Source organism: Desmodus rotundus, chromosome 4, assembly GCF_022682495.2.
Source record: "Desmodus rotundus isolate HL8 chromosome 4, HLdesRot8A.1, whole genome shotgun sequence".
In the NCBI taxonomy this organism is placed as follows: domain Eukaryota; kingdom Metazoa; phylum Chordata; class Mammalia; order Chiroptera; family Phyllostomidae; genus Desmodus; species Desmodus rotundus.
The window spans coordinates 32,060,646-32,081,323 of NC_071390.1; the positions used below are offsets into that span (position 1 = coordinate 32,060,646).

A 20,678-nucleotide genomic window follows, 5' to 3' on the forward strand; every position below is an offset into this window, starting at 1 on the left:
AACAAACACAGGGAGGATACCAAAATGAGAAGACAAAGAAACATGGCCCAAATGAAAGAACAGCACAAAACTCCAGAAAAAGAACTAAATGAAATGGAGATAAGCAACCTATCAGATGCACAGTTCAAAACACTGCTTATTAGGATGCTCAAGGAACTCACTGGGTACTTCAACAGCACAAAAAAGACCCAGGCAGAAATGAAGGTTGCATTAAGTGAAATAAAGAAAAATTTACAGGGAGCCAACAGTAGGGTGAATGAAGCCAAGAATCAAATCAATGATTTGGTACATAAGGAAGAAAAGAACATTCAATCAGAGCAGCAACAAAAAAGAATTAAAAAAAAAATAAGGTTAGGCTAAGGAGGCTCTGGGACATCTTTAAATATACCAATATCTGAATCATAGGAATGCCAGAAGGAAGAGAAAGAGCAAGAAATTGAAAACTTGTTTTAAAAATAATGAAATAAAACTTCCCTAATTTGGTGAAAGAAATGGACATACAAGCCCAGGAAGCACTGAGAGTCCCAAACAAGATGGACACAAAGAGGACCACAGCAAGACACATCATAATTAAAATGTCAAAGGTTAAAGATAAAGAGAGAATCTCAAAAGCAGCAAGAGAATATTACCTACAAATCAGTTCCCATAAGACTGTCAGCTGATTCTCAAAAGAAACTTTGCAGGCAGGAAGAGAATGGCAAGACGTGTTCAAAGTGATAAAAACCAAGGACTAACAACCTAGATTACTCTATCCAGCAAAGCTATCATTTAGAATTGAAGGGCAGATAAAGTGTTTCCCAGACAAGGTAAAGTTAACGGAGTTCATCATCACCAAGCCATTATTATATGGTATGTTAAAGGGACTTACTTTAGAAAAAGAAGATCAAAACTATGAACATTAAAATGGCTGTAAATTTACAACTATCAACAAATGAATCTAAAAAACAAACTAAGCAAACAAGCAAAACAGAGAAAGAATCATAGATACAGAGGTTACTTGGAGGTTTATCAGAGGGACAGGGGAGGGGGAGAAAGTAGAAAAGGGTACAGGGAATAAGAAGCATAAATGTTAAGTAAAAAATAGACAGGAAGAAGTTAAGAACAGTCTAGGAAATGGAGCAGCCGAAGAACTTATATGCATGACCCATGGACATAAACTAAGGGGGTGGTACTGCTGGAAGGAATGGGGAGTGTTGGGTGCAGGAGGGTAAAGGGGGAAAAATGGAACAACTGTAATAGCATAATCAATAAAATATATTTTAAAAAATCAATCTTATATAATCCTTGCAGTAATGCTTAAGACAGTTATAATTCTTATAGCCATTTTACAGAGAAAGAAACTGTGGCAAAGAGATAGTAAGCAATTAGCCAAAGATCATAGAGTCTGTCAATAGTATTACAGAGCCAAAATTTAAATACAAATAGTCCAATTTCAGCACCCATCATTTTAACCACTAGAGTTATATTATGTCCAAAAAGAAGTTGCTCTCAATTACCTCATCATTCAAACACAGATAATCCTTATTCATTTAGAGCCTGAAAATAGTTTAAAAAAAAAACCTTCCATAATCTTAATGCCCACTAAAAGAATAATGACTTAATGCTGGTATAGCTATCAAATTCTGTACATAAATTTAAAATATAGTACTAGAATTATATACACTATATCAAAAACACAAAGTTGATTTCAAATTAAATCTTAGACTGGTATCATTGATACCATTCTTAATATTTAAAAATCTGCAAAACAATATCCCATTTATGTACAGAAACATAAGTATAAATACAAAAACTGGCATAGAATGAGTTAAATGCTCAATTCATGACAACGGTTACCTCTGGGGAGAAAAGGAGATGAATGAGATCCTGCAGAGGGACCAAAAGACCCCAATATATTCAAAGCAACTAACTGAAGCATGTTAAAACTTGATACAACTAAATTGTGGGCATATCAACGTTCATTATATTAGCTTTTATTATTATTTATAGACTTGAGTTGTTCCCTAATAAAATAATTTTTAAAGCTTGCCAGGTGACCCCCGTATACAACCAGTTAGGGGAAAGAGAAAAAACTCAATTTTAAATGCTGGTCTAGTCTAGGTATGTTCACTTTTTTGATCCTTTAAAGCATTCAGGCTCTATGAATGACAGATTCCAGTCTATGTTTCTTCCTCCTCCCCCACAACATCTCCTAGTTCCAGTCTTCTGGAGATTTATTCACAATATAATGAAATCCACAATCTTTGTACGCATATTTGTCAATACTTGCCCGATGCACTATAAATTTCTAGAAAATAGAAAATAATTTTATTTTTTCCTAACTTCCCATTTCCAGGTGATCATATGTCCTGCTTTCTCAGCATAATTATTAATAATGTCCCTTTCGCCCTCACAAGTATCCTAGGTTGCATGATAAGTTGCAACCAGTCCACCTCCACTGCAGTACCTTATGGCCGCTCATTTTCTCAGCATCTCTAGGTTTAAAGCCTCAAAAAAGAAAACAAAAAAATCCACACTACTCTGCCTTTCACATTCTAAAACTTATCTTTCAAAACATTAACAAGTACTTCTGAACTGCTTCAAAAGCTAAATTTATCTGGCTTTCCATTTGTGTCACTTTGAGGAGGGAACACAGGGAAGATAATTTTTGTTTTATAAATAATGCTGAGAGTTGAAGCTTTACATACCTCTGTCCGCAAAATAACCCCATGATATAGCAAGAATCTTGTACGTTAATTTACATAAAAATCAAAGAATTTGAATCTAAAAAACAGAAGCATGAGGTATACAATTTTCTTGACTTAGAACACATTATTTTCTTAATGTAAAATCAATTGTGGGCCTTTAAAAGGAGTAACTTTATGCTTCCATATTTTTTCCTCTTCAGAATTCATAAACCATTTAAGCTATTTCATAATTCAAATGAAAGATAACAGGCACATTACCTGCATTTAAATTGCTGACTGGCACTTGCAAAGTAGCTGCAACTTTTTTTAAAATGTTCTGCATTTCTGGTCCAGTTTTGAAGGCTTCTACATGATAAAGCGCTGTATCATTCCTTTCTACTTCAGTTAAAAACTTTTCACAATGATCAAAGAATCTCATTAGTTTATCATTAATTCTTGGAGGTCCACATTCCATGTCTGATAAGGGAAAAAAAATATACATATATATGACATAAGTGACAACTTTAAATTATTGAACACTTTGTTTCAAGTGCTAAAAATGAACACTAAAAACCTATTATTCGAGCCCACATTTTTCAAGGAGGACATAGGGCAAAACTATTCCCCATCTGTCATGGTAATTCATGAGAGTATATGCTAGAAAAAACTAATGAAACAAAGTATCAAAGATAAAATGTTTTACAGCGATACTACACAATAAAGGTAACTGAAATGAATGTTTTCTTAAAGAAAGCAAAGATCAGACATAAAATCATAAAAAGTACAAACTGTCTTATGTAAGTACTGTTTATGTTAGGCACAGAAAACTTTAAGAACAACTAAAAATTAGGAAAATTTCCAAATACAAGATGAGAGATAACTCAATAGATAGGATCTGTTTTTCTCCTCTAAGGTACAATCTAAATAGAGTATTTTATTTCCTCAATTAACTTTCTTAACCCTGTTTACTTTACAAAACACCCTGGTTGGGACAAAAACTACTGACAACAGCACAAAATACATAAAAGCTTTTGTTTTTCATTGTGCTACATGCTCCTGATTTGGTTTGTTTTCTAACTGAAGCTCACAAAGAATTTAACAAGTTATATTACTCTCTCCACTTTGGCAACAAATATGTATTAGAAAAGCATTCACATTCAAGCTTGAACTATTGAGGTGTCTTTTAAGTTTTTTTTACAATCATAATTAAAAACATACATATTTCAATCACCATTTCTCCAATAACTTACGAAAAGAACACCAACTATGCTATTTCTGTTATAAAATGAGAAAATTTAATCTAGTTATAGTTTTGCTTTAGACGTGTGTGTAGAGAAATATGTCTGTCTGTCTGCATCCATTTCACCACTTTAATTACAGACTGGACTACAGTTGTTAAGGAAGTACCTTAACTAGGAAAGTAAGTGCTCTGTCATTTTTTTGTGGCCTCAAGATACAATTTCCCAAGTGGATCTGGATATTTCATACTTGCTATAATCTAATTACTGCTGCTCTTTAAACAGAAACAAAAGCATTGTTCTGTTTCTGTAAGAATACAAAATCTAATTTTGTGTCCTCCCTCAAAATCCCAGATATACACAACAGTCAGAACAACTATCTGTAGATAATAAATAGTGAAGTAGCTAAACAAAGGGGTTTAATCTGAGAATGAAAAAGCTGAGGGGTGGGCTTATTTTGAAGTATTTTGATCCCTGGCTTCGTAGGTTGAGGCCAATGCCAATCCCCACGCCGCCACCTAGAAGGTCCAATGGTCGCTTTTTGGAAGACATTATACAGGATTGGACAAAAGGGGTTTACAGTTGTGAATATGCAAAACAGAGTTTATTCTAGAATTATTTTTTATTATTGTATTATTTTCCATACAAACAACCGTAAACCACTTTTGCCTCACCCTGTATATACTGTGCTAAAGTATATTCTACTTTCAACATTTACTTAACAGATTTGTAGAGAATTTTCACTCATATGAACAGAAAAAGCCTACCTTTAACTAAAAAGCACAAGCCAGCCAACTGAATCACCCACACAGTAATAACATGACACACAATCCATGGAAGAACCCTTGGACATGGCTGACCTGCTTAAGAAAGGATGTTATTGGAGAAATGGTAAAACAGTGTACTTCATTTTTCACTTGGGCTTTGAAACTAAATGATGTCTCAATCTTTAGGCTGATCAAGAAAGTATTAACACTTGATCATCTCTACCGCACAAAAATGTTGCTTTTTTATTATCCTTAAGTTACAGACAAAAGAAACTATATAATGTAATGGTTGAGAATAATCAGATTTCCTAGATCCATACACCTAGCTATATAAATTTAGACAAATTATTTAGTGTTTGTTTCTCAATCTCCTCATCTGTTAGAGAGGGAGAAAATACAATCAGAGAGTTGCTGTAAGGATTTAGTGAAATAAATGTAAAGCATGCCTAGCACATAGCAGGTATTAAGTGTTTGCTATTAGTCTTAGCTGTGTCTATTGAACATTTTCTGAGGGGGGGAAAACCCATTGTTCCCAGGAAACAAAAGACCTGAGACTCTGGGCCTTACTCTAGTTCACAAGGCATACTGGCGGGCTCAGCTGCCCCACCTTTAAATTAAAGGGCCCCACTAGATGACGTCTTAAATTCTGCAAAAGAATAAGTAATGGAATAAATTAGTAAAGTGCTGCGTGTTACCACGGACCACAACTACAAATGAGGGTCACTCACACAGTACACGAATACATAAGAACAAAACAGAGAAAAGGGCAGAGAAGTAAAGAAAATTTGAGAGTAGCTTCCTAGAATAGGAGGTAGGTCTAGAACCAACATCTGAAAATTGCGAAGTAAAAAAATTACAAAAATAAAAATCCAAATAGTATGAGAAGCAAAGCCCGAGGAAGAAAGCCCTAAATTTTGTAAAGTGTGCCCTACGTAGAACGGGCAGCCAGGGAGGACGGAAAGGAAGGGCTTGTTGCTTAGAGGGGGGAGTCAACGTGGCCATGGATGATCCAAAGCAGCCCTTAGGGGCCTCTATTCCTGTTGAATACCCCAACATCTACTACAACGTCATGCACGTTTAGGGTGCTAAATTCACACCCGAGGAATGAGCAAACAAGTGTACGTACGAGGAGAAAGGAGAGAGTGAAGTCCAGACCAGACTATGGGATGGGGGTTAGAGAGTTCGGGGACGGGGACACAGGGTAGTGAGAGGAAATCCGGGATGGGGTGGGGGGTGGGTTTAGGCGGGGCTGAGAAGAGGACAGAGGCAGGGTCCTGGCCCTGTGGTCACCTGCGACGTCGGGCGGCGGCACCCCGGGGTAGTAATGCTGCCACAGACCCTTCAGGAAGGCGGCGCCGCTCTCCACGCAGCGGTGCTTCGAGCTAGTGACGAGCTGCAGGCGGCCGCAGTTCTCGCGGCTGAAAAGCGCAGGGAAGAGGGAGGCCAGGCGCCGCGCCAGCTGTCGCATGTCCTCCCGCCCCTTCTCCACCAGCTGCCCGTCCATCCAGTCCGCGTACCACAGCGGCCAGTCGGCCAGCGCGGCGCCGAGGCTTCGGCCGCCGGCGGCGTCGGGCCGCTCCTGCCCGGGCCCGCGGGCCTGCAGCAGCCCGTGCAGCTGCCGCAGCTTGCGGATCTGTTTGGCCGTCGGGTAGCGGGTGCCGTGGCGGATGAGGGCGACCAGCTGCACGGGAGTGCAGGTCTCCTCCAGCAGCTCCGGGTGCGGCCGCGGCGCTTCGGGGTCCGACAGCAGCCCAGGGTTGGCATCCTCGTAGCGAGTTTTGGTGCCGAAGTAGGAGCTGAGCGCCGAGACCACGGGGTCCTCCGGCTCCAGGAGGGAGCTCCGCGAGAGCGACGAGAGCAGAGCCACAGCCAGGACCGCGGCAGGGGCAGAGGAAACGCTGATGAAGCCGCGGGCGCCACAAAGCATGGTGTCCAGCGGCCCGCGAAGGCGACGTTCGGCCCGGACCCGCCAATTTCCGGCTCCGGCGGGCAGGGGGCGGGCGCGGAGGGCGCTTCCGGCCCGCCTGCAGGGATTCGCGGTGCGGAGGGCGCTGCGGTTGACGTTGGCCGCGGGTGCTGGCGGGAAGCCCCGAGGCGCCGCGTAGACTTGGGTGTCAGACAAGGCCGGAGGAAAACCCGGAGAAGCCTTAGGGACCTGTGGTTCAGGTAGAGCCAGCGCGGGCTGGCCCGGAGCGTGGGCGAGTTTCCTCCTGGTAGGCGCGCCGGGGACCTCGCTGCGACTCCTCCACTTTTTAAGTTTCTAAGTTTATAAGCCTGGTCTAAGCCTTACCCTCCAACGCCGCCAAAACGGGACACCTTTTAACAGCTAACTGTTGTATCACCATCCTTACCCGTTTTACTTTGTTTTCCAAAATACAGTCTCTAGACCATCTGGATCAAATCCACCTTAGGTGGTTGTTGAAAATGCAGATCCCTGGGCCCTGCCCCAGCATGCTTTCTGAAGTCCAAGGTGTTTCGCCCATTTGTATTCGAAAATAAACAATATGCAAGGCAGAGAAGAACCTGGAAAGAGGCTCAGTTCTCCAGGAAATTTAATTTCTGAGCCTTTGGTAGTCTCTTGACCCATAGCAAAGCTGACTTCAGTGAGACTGCACCTCACAACTATTGTGTTAGTTGATACTGAAGGCTTAGAGAGTAAGACGTAGCAATCCTGACAGCTTGGACGCATTGAGTCATGGCCCAGCAGGTTTACTTCATTATTAAATATGAGTCCATCTGCTACGGGAAGCAAACATGCTATTTACCACCACTCCAAGTCCAAACTCCATGCCTATGTAATAACACACTCAAATGATGACCTAGTTTTTCATAAGTTATTGCTCAATCTTTGACATCTCCCCCAAATCATAACTCTGAACAATATCTTGGTTTCTCCACTTGAACCCAAGTTTATAGGCCACTTGGAAAAACAATGTAAGTATTAAAGCAGTCATAGACTGACCTAAATTTAAGGAAATTTGGATCATGTTTTTGTAAGTGTGCCTTTCCTTTCAAAGACACTGTTAAATTGCTCTTGGTAAGTGGTATCCCCATCTTTACGGTTTTTCTCCTTAAGTGCCTCTCTCATCCAGAGAGTTGTACCTCTAAATGTTAACCAGTGAAGAAGCTACCAAGTCTTGGAGCTACCAAGTCTTCCTAAAAGCAAAGCAATCTTTACAGACCCTAATTACTTACAAATCATATGGTGTGCGTTCTTATACACTAAATTTGCTCCTAGCTTGATTTTATTCTCCTTCCTTTAATCACTCAACTGTTAATTTTATGTTGTTTATATAGTTGTGTAAACCAACTCCAATCATTTTGAAGTCAAACCAAGATGACTTCAAAATGATTAAATGAAATGATAAAGTTAAGCAATGCATTGATGTTTTTTGCTAGGAAAAAGCCAGATATAGTATAAAGAGGACAAAGAGTATCCAAAGTCTTGGATCCAGACTTCAAGCTCAGCCACACATTAACTGAGTGACCTTAGAAAGTTACCAAGTCCTTCTAGTTTTAGTTTCTTTATCTGAAAATTAGGAATATGAGAATCTATATCACAGGTTAATATTTTATATTTACATATTGATGTATTTAAAACCCATATAATAGGCTGCAGTGATATTTTTGTTACTAATGTTCAACACTATTCCAATATTAACATGCTTAGCTCTCTAGAAACTATACAGTATAAATTTATTTTCACATTAAAGTCAATGATATTCACAGGTAAGACATACATAAAAGACCATTTCAAACTTTTTAAATAAAAATTCACTCATCTCACTTAAAGGTGGGTCACATTCTTAAAACAGTGAGCACTTTTGAAAAGTTTTAAGAAGGTAACCAGCCCTGCTCATCTTTTCATGCCTTGGACTTGTCTTAATTTTTTGTCCAGCCTTTAAATTTGCCCTTTGCAACAGATGCTCACAGTGTCCTATCAGTTAATACACAGGAATTTACAAGGTATAAAACACAGCTGCTCCTTTGCAAAGACTATGGGTGGATTGCCTTACTTCCTAAGAACTTATGGGCATGGTAGCAATGTATTTGGCAAAACTACAACAGCACAAAAGATGTGCTGGAAAATTAATGGTTCAAATTCCTTAAAGAGTTGGGGGGGGGGTGGAACCAAGAGCACTGAGAGAATTTGATCTGAACCAGAAGGGGAGGAGACCTTATCTTCTGAGAAGAGACTGGAAAGAAGGATCCATATGTGGGTAAATTTGTTAGTCTAGCAGGAGAGAATTCATGGATTTCAAGCCTTGTATCCTATTTCCACAGTGACACAGTATGCAAAAATTGTCTGAAGAGATGGGGGAATGAAGGGAATGAGAGCTAAATCTTACAGAATTTGGGAATGGCTTAGATTTTCAACGGAGAGAAATGGGAAAGTAATGGGAAAGGATTTGAGAGGAATAGGAAACAAGTTAAAAGTTGGATGGTCAACTCTAAGGATCTGAGATTGGAGTACTTGATTCTGTTGTGTCTATCAGTAGAAAAGAAAAAAGTTGAACTCTGTTCTACATTATTTCAATTTGTCTTAAGTAGAATTTATTTTTTATTCAATCTACTACATTAAAAAATAGGGTGGATTATTTTTGCCAAATTATTCATAGGACTTCTAAAATAGGCATTCTGTTTTAAGATTGCATGATGTCATATATAGTATTTTAAGTTATAACAATCTACTATACTTTTTAAGAGGTTATTTAAAAAGATGGTTTTCTGATGAAGAAACAATCAAGGAAAAAGCTAAATTCTGTGGGAAAATGGGTAGGCTGTCTGTGTAAACACAGAAGATATTAAGAACTTGGTTTCTGAAGTTAGACTTTCTAGTATCTGATTTGGTCCATCATTTACTGTCTGTGAGATTTTAAGCAAGTTAAACTCTTTTGCCTCAATTTGTTTTCTTCTGTAGAGAGAGGATAACACCAATGTCATGGGACTGTTGAGAGGATTAAATTGGACATTTTACATAAACTCTGTATGGCTCCTGGCCCCAAATAAATATCAGTTACTTTTAAGCAGCATTAGAGTACTTCTTATTATCACTTCTCCGTTATTCAAGAAAACTGACAGCCAGTTTTTCATTGATATCTATTATCTCACAACTACATTAAGCAACTAAGTTTGTGCCAAGAAGGTTTTAACTCTAGTATCCTACTGCCCTAATGTTTCATCTTTCCTTTGCCAGTTACTGATTTAGTACTTTTTTTTTATCGCAGTAGAAGAAGCCAACAGAAGAGTTGCCTATGTGCATGGACAGGGCTGGAGTGATCCATACTTCAACAGTAGTTCCTTCAGCCTTGCTTGAATTTGGAGGCTGCATAGATCTCCAGCTCCACAGGCTATACGAGATAGCATTGCTCAAAAGGAACCACACCGTCACTGACAGCTCACCACTACATTGTTTCCCAGCATATCAAAGCTAAGCTGAGTTTAAGTTGTGTTTCAGTTTATGAATAGAATGTCACTGAACATACAACAGCTTGGGGTGACCTGCTGTTTTACTTTCTCCATTATACCTGCTAAGAGAGTTATTTTGTAGTAACAAAAATTCTCTTCTAGTGGTCTGACATATCCTAGTATTTTGATGTTGAGAATTCTTCCTTCCTGCCAAATGTTGGTTCTAAATCCACAGAACTGTTTGAGATACCATATACAGAATTATGGTAAGTTTAAATTACTTTTCTATGCTTTGCTATTCCCATTTAATAGGGGTAAACTGTAACTATTTACCTTCTAACCCTGTTCTATAGAGATTTTCCTACACAAGCCAGCATTGTTGCTTAGAAACAATTTCCTCCAGAAGTCCCCTTTATTCAAAATGCATTGTTATTCCATCACAGAGGTAAATAATGGGTTCCAAATCCTGGAAAAAATTCTTCTTCTCCCCTATATTTTTTCAGAAGAGACATAGAAAAAAGCAATTGTGTTTAAACACCTTTTTTTCGGAAATGTGAGTATTCCAAAATTGAAAAATCTCTTTGAGCTGTTGGATCTTTATGATAATTGGTTAGCTGAGTTTAAAGTCATCAGTGTTTCCTTATCATTCAAAAGAATAGAGAACGTTGAGAATGAAAGTTCTTTCTTTTTTAGTTCTTCATCAGAAAAGCTGTTTTTTCCCTTAGCCCATTGATGTCAATTTCACATTGTTTCACTAGTCCATTCATGAACCAATTTTCTTTCAGTTTTGTTCACTATTTTTAAAAAATATTTTTTAAATTTATTTTTAGAGAAGGGAAAGGTAGGGAGAAAGAGGGAGAGAAACATCGATGTGAGAGAGAAACATCAATCTGTTGCCTCTTATAAGTGCCCTCGCTGGGGATCAAACCTGCAACCCAGGCATGTGCCGTGACCAGGAACTGAACCAGCAACCTCTTACATTGCAGGACAATGCCCAATCAACTGAGCGACACTGGCCAGGGCTGTTTATTATTATAGCATAAACCCATGTTGTTGGTTGGTCTATTTAATATTTACTATTACATATCAGTAAATATTAAAACCCAACAATATAGAAAAGCAATGTATACACACACACTTGGCTATAGGCACTTTTGTAAATAGGACAGTTCATGTTCCAATTGAAGCAACCATTATGGTTCCACAAACAACACCCCTCATTGATTATTGATTATGCTATTATAGTTGCAATAATTTTTCCCCTTTGCCACCCTACAGCTGGTACCCCCATTCCCTCTAGCTATCCTGTCCCTTAATTCATGTCAATGGGTCATTCATTTAAGTTCTTTGGCTACTCCATTTCCTATACTGTTTTAACATCCCCCATCTATTCTGTACCTACCAACGTGTGCTTCTTAATCCCTGCACCTTTCCTCCCATTCTTCCCCTTCCCCCTCCCAACTGATAACCCTCCAAATGATCTCCATATCTATGGTTCAGTTCCTGTTCTACATTTTTACTTAGTTTATTATTTGGATTCAATTACTGATATTTGTGATTTATTGCCATTTTAATGTTCATAGTTCTGATATTATTTTTTCTTATATAATTCAATTTAATATTTCATATAATACTGGCTTCGTGATGATGTATTCTGTTAGCATTACCTTGTCTGGGCAACACTTTATTTGCCCTTCAATTCTAAATGATAGCTTTGCTGGATAGAGTAATCTAGGTTGTAGGTCCTTGCTTTTCATCACTTTGAATATGTCTTGCCAGTCCCTTCTAGCCTGCAAAGTTTCTTTTGAGAATCAGCTGATAGTCTGAAGGGAACTGTTTTGTAAGTAACTCTCTGCTTTTCTCTTGCTGCTTTTAAAATTCTCTATCTTTAACTTTTGGCATTTTGTTTATGATGTATCTCAGATTGGTCCTCTTTGTGTCCATCTTGTTTGAGACTCTGTGCTTCCTAGACTTGTATGTCTGTTTCCTTCACCAAATTAGGGAAGTTTTCTTTCATTATTTTTTCAAATAAGTTTTCAGTTTCTTGCTCTTTCTCTTCTCCTTCTGGCACTCCTATGATTTGGATCTTGGTACATTTAAAGATGTCCCATAGCCTTCTTAGCCTATCCTCATTTTTTAAAAATTCTTTATTCTTCCTGATGTTCTGATTGAATGCTTTTTCCTTCTTTGGGTTCCAAATCATTGATTAATTCTTGGCTTCCTCTCCTCCACTGATGGTTTCCTGTAGATTTTTTTTTTAATTTCACTTAATGCAACCTTCATTTCTGCCTGGTCCTTTTTTATGCTGTTGAAGTACCCAATGAGTTCCTTGAGCATCCTAATAACCATTGTTTTGAACTGTGCATCTGATAGGTTGCTTATCTCCATTTTGTTTAGTTCTTTTTCTGGAGTTTTTTTCTGTTCTTTCATTTGGGCCATATTTCTTTGTCTTCTCATTTTGGCAGCCTCCCTGTGTTTGTTTCTGTGTATTGGGTAGACCTGCTTTGACTTTCTGTCTTAGTGGCATGGCCTATTGTAGAAAAGCGCACCTGTAAGTTGGATGGGGCAGAACCTTAGGTAATTGCCAGGGTGGGACAAGCCGTGTCATTGCTCTGTTGCTTTGTGTGGGGGTGGCTGGGAGAAGGGACAATGCCACTGCCTGGCCTCTAGAGGTTTTCCCAGGAAGTTACTGTCTCCTAGCCCTCACACTTTGATTTCTCCCTATATGCCACTGGTGCCCTTCTAGCTGTTGCCCTGGTGCTGAGTCTCAGAGGGGGTGGGTCTCTGTGAGACCCAAGTCTGTTGTGGGCCCTTAAGAGGAGTCTCTTGAGAATCCCGCAGTTTCATTCGCTGCCCCAAAACAAAGAAAGTTTCAGACCCTACTGCTTTTTATGGCTGGAATTTATGGGGACTCATCTTCCTGGCGCTGGAACCCTGGGGTGGGTGGTCTGGTGTGGGGCTGGGATCCCTCATGACTGAGGTATCCCTGTCAATTTTTATCCATCAGACGTGGATGTGGGACTGCCTGTTCCCATCTCTGTGCCTCTCTGCGGCTCTCCACCTTTCCACACCTCTCTGCCCCTCCAACCCATCTGGATGAATGTGGCTTCTTTAAATCCTTGCTTGTTGAACTTCCACACAGCTCAACAGTTCTGGGTAATATTTGTTTTGTAGTCTAGTTGTGTTTTTGCTAGAGTTGTGCACAGAGGTGAGGTATGTTCACCTATACCTCCATCTTGAACAGAAGTCCCGACTTTATCTTTCTCATATTATATCCTACACTGCCTCATCTCATTCTGTACTCCAAGAGATAAAATAGTTACTGCAAAGTCATTCATTGAATAATATTTTAGATGCAGGGATATGATGACAACTTTTTTGATCCCAAAATGTTTATCCAATATCTTACATTAAGTAGACCATGAGCAAATATTTGTTGAAAACTGGTATGAATGAATGAATACATGAAAATAAAACAAACAGGCAGTGTGGGTAGCTAAAATCTGGAAATGCAATTACTTTGCATTTATGTAGTGTGTTAATCATTCTTTCAGCTATCCCACAGCAGAACAATATTTACATCATGTGGATATGGAAGTTGAGACAGGTTAGATGCTGTGCTTAAAGTCATCCAACAAGAATGTAGTAGAACCAGTTCTAGAATGTGATTGACAGAAACATAGCTATTTTTGTGTTTCTTTTCCTGATACCTACCCTATTCTTGAAAAATGAACAGTGAGTTCAAAAACTCTTGCTTGTAGCTGGGATTAAAAGGATAAATTTTACATGTAATACTATAGCAGTTACTATTGGTAACCACCCAACATTTATTCTTTTTCCTTGGAATCTAGGTGTATGCATTCATGTCTCAGGAAGATTTCTGTATCCCTGCCTCAGGAAACAATCCTGATTGTTTTAAACCAATCTGGGTAACTCTATTTTTCTCACCAGTTTTGATTTAAAAAGAGCACATGACTCAGTTCTGGCCATTAGATATGAGGGTCAGTATACTGGGCAGTTGGAAAGTTTTTTGTTCTAAGAAATAGACCATGATGGGGTGATGAAGAGCCAACACTTTGTAGGGTCAGTGAATAGGAGATCTTACTGAGTCAAAGGAATATTGCAGTTATACAGTAAAATATACTGGAAGGGAAGGAGATGGTATTTGGTGAAAGAAATGATTGAAATGGATATTGTGAAGGTGGTACAGTATTTATTAAATGATATTATGAGATTTAAACATTAGCAAAGGAAATTTATAGAATACAAATCTCTTAGAAGTAAGGAGGTAAAAAAATGAAGAGGCCAAGAAGTCCTAGCTCAAAACTTTTACTCTTAGCTCTAAACTTCTGTTCCTACTGGACTTAAGTCCACTTAAGAATGAGAAAGCTTCTCACCTTCCATTATTCTGTGCACCTCTCTCCCCATCACAACCCTAAAAATCCCTTGTTCACTCAGCAACTATTCCATGAATTTTATGAAAATAAATTATTTTACACAGACATTTTGTTTTTAATAGATACTATTGATCATTTGGAAAGATGAAAGAGATTGACAGCACAGAGATGCCAATAACTTTAAATATTATCTTAAAAAACCTTATTTTTAAAATCTGAGAGGAAGATACACAGAAGGAAGAGACAACTGCCTTGGACATTAGCATGTCCGAATGTAATGACGAGACCTGCTGTAACCGTCTTGCAACCAGGGAGGAGACAGCTTAAAAACAAAGCCAACACAATATGATGGCACAGTGGAAAACCTGACTCCTTGATGATGCTATTGAGCTGATCAGTTAAACCTGGAGTATACCTACTGTGGGATTCCTTTCATCTAAGCTAAACATGACTTTATTGTTTAAACCAGTGTTTCCTTATTTTCTGCAGAAAGCCTCTCAACTTGGGTAAGTACTCATTAACCTCACTTAACTTGTAGGATGTTTTCTCATGCTTTTCTGATTTTTGCTGAAGTTATCTGTTGAGAATAACAGAAAATCCCATCTCCTTAGACATGATCTTGTCTCTAACTCAGAATAATCATGATTTATGAAGCATAGGAAGCACTGGGTAGGTGGGTAGAATGAGATATTTGCTGTCAGGTAAGGTGAAGCGTGAAAACTAAGCAAGAGCAGCAAATGAAAATCAGAGAGAAGGTAACTCTTCTGAGCAGACCTTTAGAAAGTCAGTCTTAGTAATGTATGAGCCACATCTTTGGGGAAAGTTGTGGAACCAACTTTATAATAATGGTGTCATTTAGATCCATGTTCTTTTCTCAAGGGGGAAAATCAACGTTCATGGGATAACAGATGGTTCTGGTCATGCTTGTTTTATTCAGAAACAGACCAAGTTCTCATGATGACATGATGATCTAGAAATGATCGGCTTGATTTCACCTTTTCCTGTAAATACCCACAAGGAAGGCCCATGGTATTACAGACTTTCAGTCTGGCATGAGTCTCACAAAATAGAAGATGGCCTTACCATTTAGTGTAGAGTAATTCTCCCCCATGACCTCTTGCCTTTCTAAACAACTTCATCAAGATATAGTAATATTCTACTGTGAATTATATGAGAGCTGTTCATAGGGATTTAAACAGTAAATCTAACAAATAGGCTGCTCTTTGCCTCATGACCCAAAAGTACTTATTTATTCTTACATTTTGAGGAAATGTCATTTGAGGAAAAATTAATTCCTGACTAAACTGTATTCAGTGGAGTTTGAAGCCATAAAGAGGAAGGAAATAATAAGCATGCCACCAGAAAAAATGAAATAGAAAATAGAATCTGTGAAACCAAAAGTTGGTTCTTTGAAAAGATCAATGAATTGACAAATCTTTAGCTGGATTAACTAAAGAAAAAAGAGAGTATACTCAAATTATTAAAATCAGAAATTAATGGGGGAACATTGATGAAGATAATAATGTAGATAACCCTACCATTTATGATGCATTTGCCAAACAGAAAGGATTACACTAAAACCTTTACGTGCTTTATTTCAAAAAGCTTTCGAACCTTTTTAGGTGGTTACCATTATCCCCTTTTATAGATGAGAAAACAGGCTCTTTGAGGTTAAATCATATATTTAAGGTCATGTAGTGGTGATGTAAATGCGCATGTGCTGAAAGAGAGTGGAACAGTTAGGAGTACTTTTGTATTCCTGTGATGGATTAAGAGTCATTGTTATCAGTAAGAAAATGAAAGTCGGAGAGAAAACAAAGAAGGTAGAAAGAGATGTTGGGTTAGACCATTTCCTTTCTTCAGGATTGTAGGATTGCTTATTCAGAACACCAAGGCTGTAGTTCAGACAGGCATTTAGGAAAGCAATAGGCAATTGCTTATTGCCTATAAAACCCAATTTGTGTTGGGTATTTGAAAGTCAAACATTTATAAACCTTAGATGTTCTTTTTTTTCTTAAACAAGAGAATTTCTTTTCTCTTTTTAAAACTATTTTATTGCTTTTCAAATACAGTTGTCTGCATTCCCCCCCCACTGTTTCCTCCCCCAACCCAGCCATCCCCACCTCCCACCCTCCATCCTACCTCCCTTTGGCTTTGTCCATGTTACCTTTATACATATTCCTTGACAACCCTACCTGCTTTCCCGCTGTTATCCCCTCCCATCTCCCCTCTGGTTAATGTCAGATTGTTCTTTATTTCAATGTCTCTAGTTATAGTTTGCTTGCTTGTTTGTTCTGTTGATTAGGTTCCACTTATGGGTGACATCATATGGTATTTGTCTTTCACCTCCTGGCATATTTCACTTAGCATAATGCTCTCCAGATCCATCCATGCTGCCACGAAGGGTAGGAGCTCCTTCTTTCTACTGTGTAGTATTCCATTGTGTAAATGCACCATAGTTTTTTGATGCACTCATTTACTGATGGGGAGTTAGGTTGCTTCCAACACTTGGCTATTATAAATTGTGCTGCTATGAACATTGGGGTACACAGGTTCTTTTGAATTAGTGTTTCAGGTTTCTTAGGGTATAATCCCAGCAGTGGAATTTCCAGGTCAAGAGGCAGTTCCATTTTTAGTTTTCTGAGGAAATTCCCTACTGTTTTCCACAGTGGCTGCACCAGTCTGCATTCCCACCAACAATGTACTAGGGTTCCCTTTTCTACACAACTTTGCCAGCACTTGTTGTTTGTTGATTTGTTTATGATGGCCATTCTCACTGGTGTGAAGTGGTATCTCATTGTGGGTTTTACTTTGCATCTCTCTGATGGCTAGTGATGCTTTTCATATGTTCCTAGACCCTCTGTATGTCCTCCTTGGAGAAGTGTCTGTTCAGGTTCTTTGCCCATTTTTTAATTGGGTTGTTTGTTTTTCTGGACCAGAGTCATGTGAGTTCTTTATATATTTTGGAGATCAAACCATTGTTCAAGGTATCATTGGCAAATATATTTTCCCATACAGTTGGTTCCCTTTTCATTTTGCTGATATTTTCTTTAGCTATGCAGAATCTTTTTTATTTTGATGAAGTCCCATTTGTTTATTCTTACAAATTCTTAATATTAAGCAGAAATGTTCTCCTCTGTACCCCTAGTTTAAGATTCCTGTGCCCTATTTCCCTATCTTTTAACAACTGAATTCGTGGGGAAAGAGGTGTGGCAGGGAAAGGCAGAGAAAGAGACTTTGTTTTTAAAATTAAAAAATAGACTAGCTAATGAATACATCTAGCTTTCATTCTTAACTCCAGAACTTTCGGAGAGAAGATTAAAGACAAAGATCTGTTTTTCCTCAATTTATTCAAATTCTCTTAGATGTAAAAGCAGTCACTTATTTTTAAGACTTCATGTAATGCCTTAAAAAACTTGAGATACATTCCTAAGTATGTGAGTTTGGGTTTTCCAAATTAAAAATAATTGATAATTAATGTTATAAAAACATCTAATAAAATGCAAAAGAGAATGTGTTTAATAAGAAAAGTAAGGGTCAGGATGGAGGCTTAGGTAAACATGGCTCACCTCCTTGCAGAACCACAGCAAAAGTTACAATTGGACTACAAAACAACTATCACCCAGAATCATCAGAAAATTGAGCTGTATGGAAGCTCAACAACCAAGGAATTAAAGAAGTCACATTCATCCAGATGGGTAGGAGGAGAGGAGAGGAAATGCGTGGGGAGTCAGAGAGGCACAAACATGTGGAATGGGCAGTCCCACACCAATGTGTGATAGGTAAAAATTGATAGGATACCATGGAAGTGAGGGATCCTAGGCCCACACCAGACCACCCAGCCAAGGGTTCCAGTCCCAGGAAGATAAGTCTCCATAACTTCTGGCTGGGTAAAACCAGTAGAGATTTGGGCAGCAAAAAACCCCACAGAATTCTCAGGACTCCCCTCTTAAAGGGCCCACAGCATTCTTAGGATTTAAACATACTCTCTCTGGGCTCCAGCACTGGGGCAGCAATTGGAAGGGCACCAGTGGCATATGGGAAAAAATGGAAGCATCTGGCATCAGGATGAGTGCCAGGGGACAGCTTCCTCCCAGAAAAAACTCCAGAGGACACGCAGCAGTTTTGTCCCCTTTCGGAGCCCTCCCCACACAGAGCCACAGAGCATCAACACCATGTCAGAGACTCCATCAACCTGGTTCACACAGGTTGCCCTGTCCTGGTGATTACCTAAGGCTCCACTGCATCCAACCTACCAGTGTGCTTTTCTACAATAGGCCATGCTACTAAGACAGGGAGTCAAAGCAGCTCTACCTAATACATAGAAACAAACACAGGGAGGCTGCCAAAATGAAGAGATTAGAAATATGGCCAAATCAAAGAGCAGAACAAAACTCCAGAAAAAGAACTAAGCAAAAAGGAGATAAGAAATCTATCAGATGCACAGTTCAAAACACTGGATATTAGGATGCTCAAGGAACTCAATGGGTACTTCAACAGCATAAAAAAGACCTAGGCAGAAATGAAGTTTGCATTAAGTAAAATAAAGAACTATTTACAGGGAATCAAGAGTGGAGTGAATGAAGCCGAGAATCAAATCAATGATTTGGAATATAAGGAAGAAAAAAACATTCAATCAGAACAGCAAGAAAAAAAAGAATCCAAAAAAACAAGGATAGCCTATAGAGCCTCTGGGACAACTTCAAACATACCAACATTCTAACCATAGGGGTGCCAGAAGAGAAAGTAGAAGAGCAGGAAATTGAAAACTTATTTGAAAAAATAGTGAAAGAAAACTTCCCTAATTTAGTGAAGGAAATAGACATACAAGTCTAGGAAGCACAGAGAGTCCAAACAAGATGGACACAGAGGACCACACCAAGACACATCATAATTAAAATGCCAAAGGTTAAAGATAAAGAGAGAATCTTAAAAGCACCAAGAGAAAAGAAGTTAATTACGTACAGGAGAGTTCCCATAAGACTGTCAGCTGATCTTTCAAAAGAAAATTTTCAGGCAAGAAGGTACTTGCAAGACATATTAAAAGTGATGAAAAGCAAGGACCTACTACCAAGATTACTTTATCCACCAAAGCTATCATTTAGAATGGAAGGGCAGATAAAGTGCTTCTCAGGCAAGGTAAAGCTAAAGGGGTTCATCATCAGGAAGCCATTATTATATGAAATTTTAAAGAGACATCTTTAAGAAAAAGAAGAAGATCAAAACCATAAATGTTAAAATGGCAATAAATTCACAACTATCAGCAATTGAATCTAAAAAACAAACTAGGCAAACAACCAGAACAGGAACAGAATCATAGATATGGCAATCATTTTGAGGGTTATCAGTTTCGGTGGGGAAGAGAGAGAATAGGGGAAAAGGTGCAGGGAATAAGAAGTACAAATTGGTAGGTACAAAATAGACAGGAGGATATTAAGCAAGGTATAGGAAATGGAGAAGCCAAAGCACTTATATGCATGACCCATGGACATGAACAAAGGGGCGTGTATTGCTGGAGGAAAGGACGGTACCAGGTGGAAGGGGGCAAGGGGGGAAAAATTGGACAAGTGTAATAGCATAATCATTTAAATATATTTTAAAAGAAAGTATAAAAACAAAAATCACACTGAATGCTGAATCACTAGTGAATGAAATTTAGCAAAGGAAGGTCCTCAGACAGTGTAAACCTCCACAGAGTAACCTCTAGTAATTTACCTAACTAAATGAAAGATTGAAAAGGTTAGAGATTTCTGCACTGGCTTTAATCAAGTATGGTAGACTGTCTTGCTCTGTGTGTCTTCTAATTCTCTTTATATGTATTTTAAAAACTAAATTAGATCCATTCCTCCATGGAGGATAAAAGGGATCAAGTTGTGAAAAAGCAAAAGATCACTGATGAATGACTCAGCCTCACTTTATTCACTGTGGGAATGGGAATGATGTAGATATGTTAAATTCTATAAGAAGGCAAAGACTGTGTCTTACCTTCCCACCACCCAGCTTTTCTAGTCTCCTAAAATGCACAGTGAAGAATAATTAAGACAATAGGGATTATTTTTAAATAAGGAAAAATATTACAAAAAAGGAAACTTGTATTTCATTGTTTTTACAAGAAAAAAAAAATTAAGATCTAAACAAATCATGAGGTCATCCAAACAGAAAATAGTCCTCACATATGGCTTCTAGCAGTAGTTATAAATT

General features: G+C 38.6%; 1 protein-coding gene across 2 annotated transcripts in view; it reads right to left on the reverse strand.

Moving 5' to 3' along the window:
* The window catches only part of MINPP1 (multiple inositol-polyphosphate phosphatase 1), a 36,549-nt gene extending 29,764 nt beyond the window's left edge, over positions 1-6,785 (reverse strand). Inside the window, exons 1-2 of one of the 2 annotated variants that reach the window (XM_024563403.4) lie at positions 5,962-6,669; positions 2,946-3,143 (exon numbers count right to left, since the gene is read on the reverse strand). In XM_024563403.4, the coding sequence (XP_024419171.2) occupies positions 2,946-3,143; positions 5,962-6,598 (835 nt within the window). In that variant the 5' untranslated portion in view covers positions 6,599-6,669. Of the gene's footprint in view, positions 1-2,945; positions 3,144-5,961 lie in introns of both variants that reach the window. The other variant, XM_053923429.2, reaches the window with a different exon arrangement.
* Between the last annotated feature and the right edge of the window lie 13,893 nt (positions 6,786-20,678).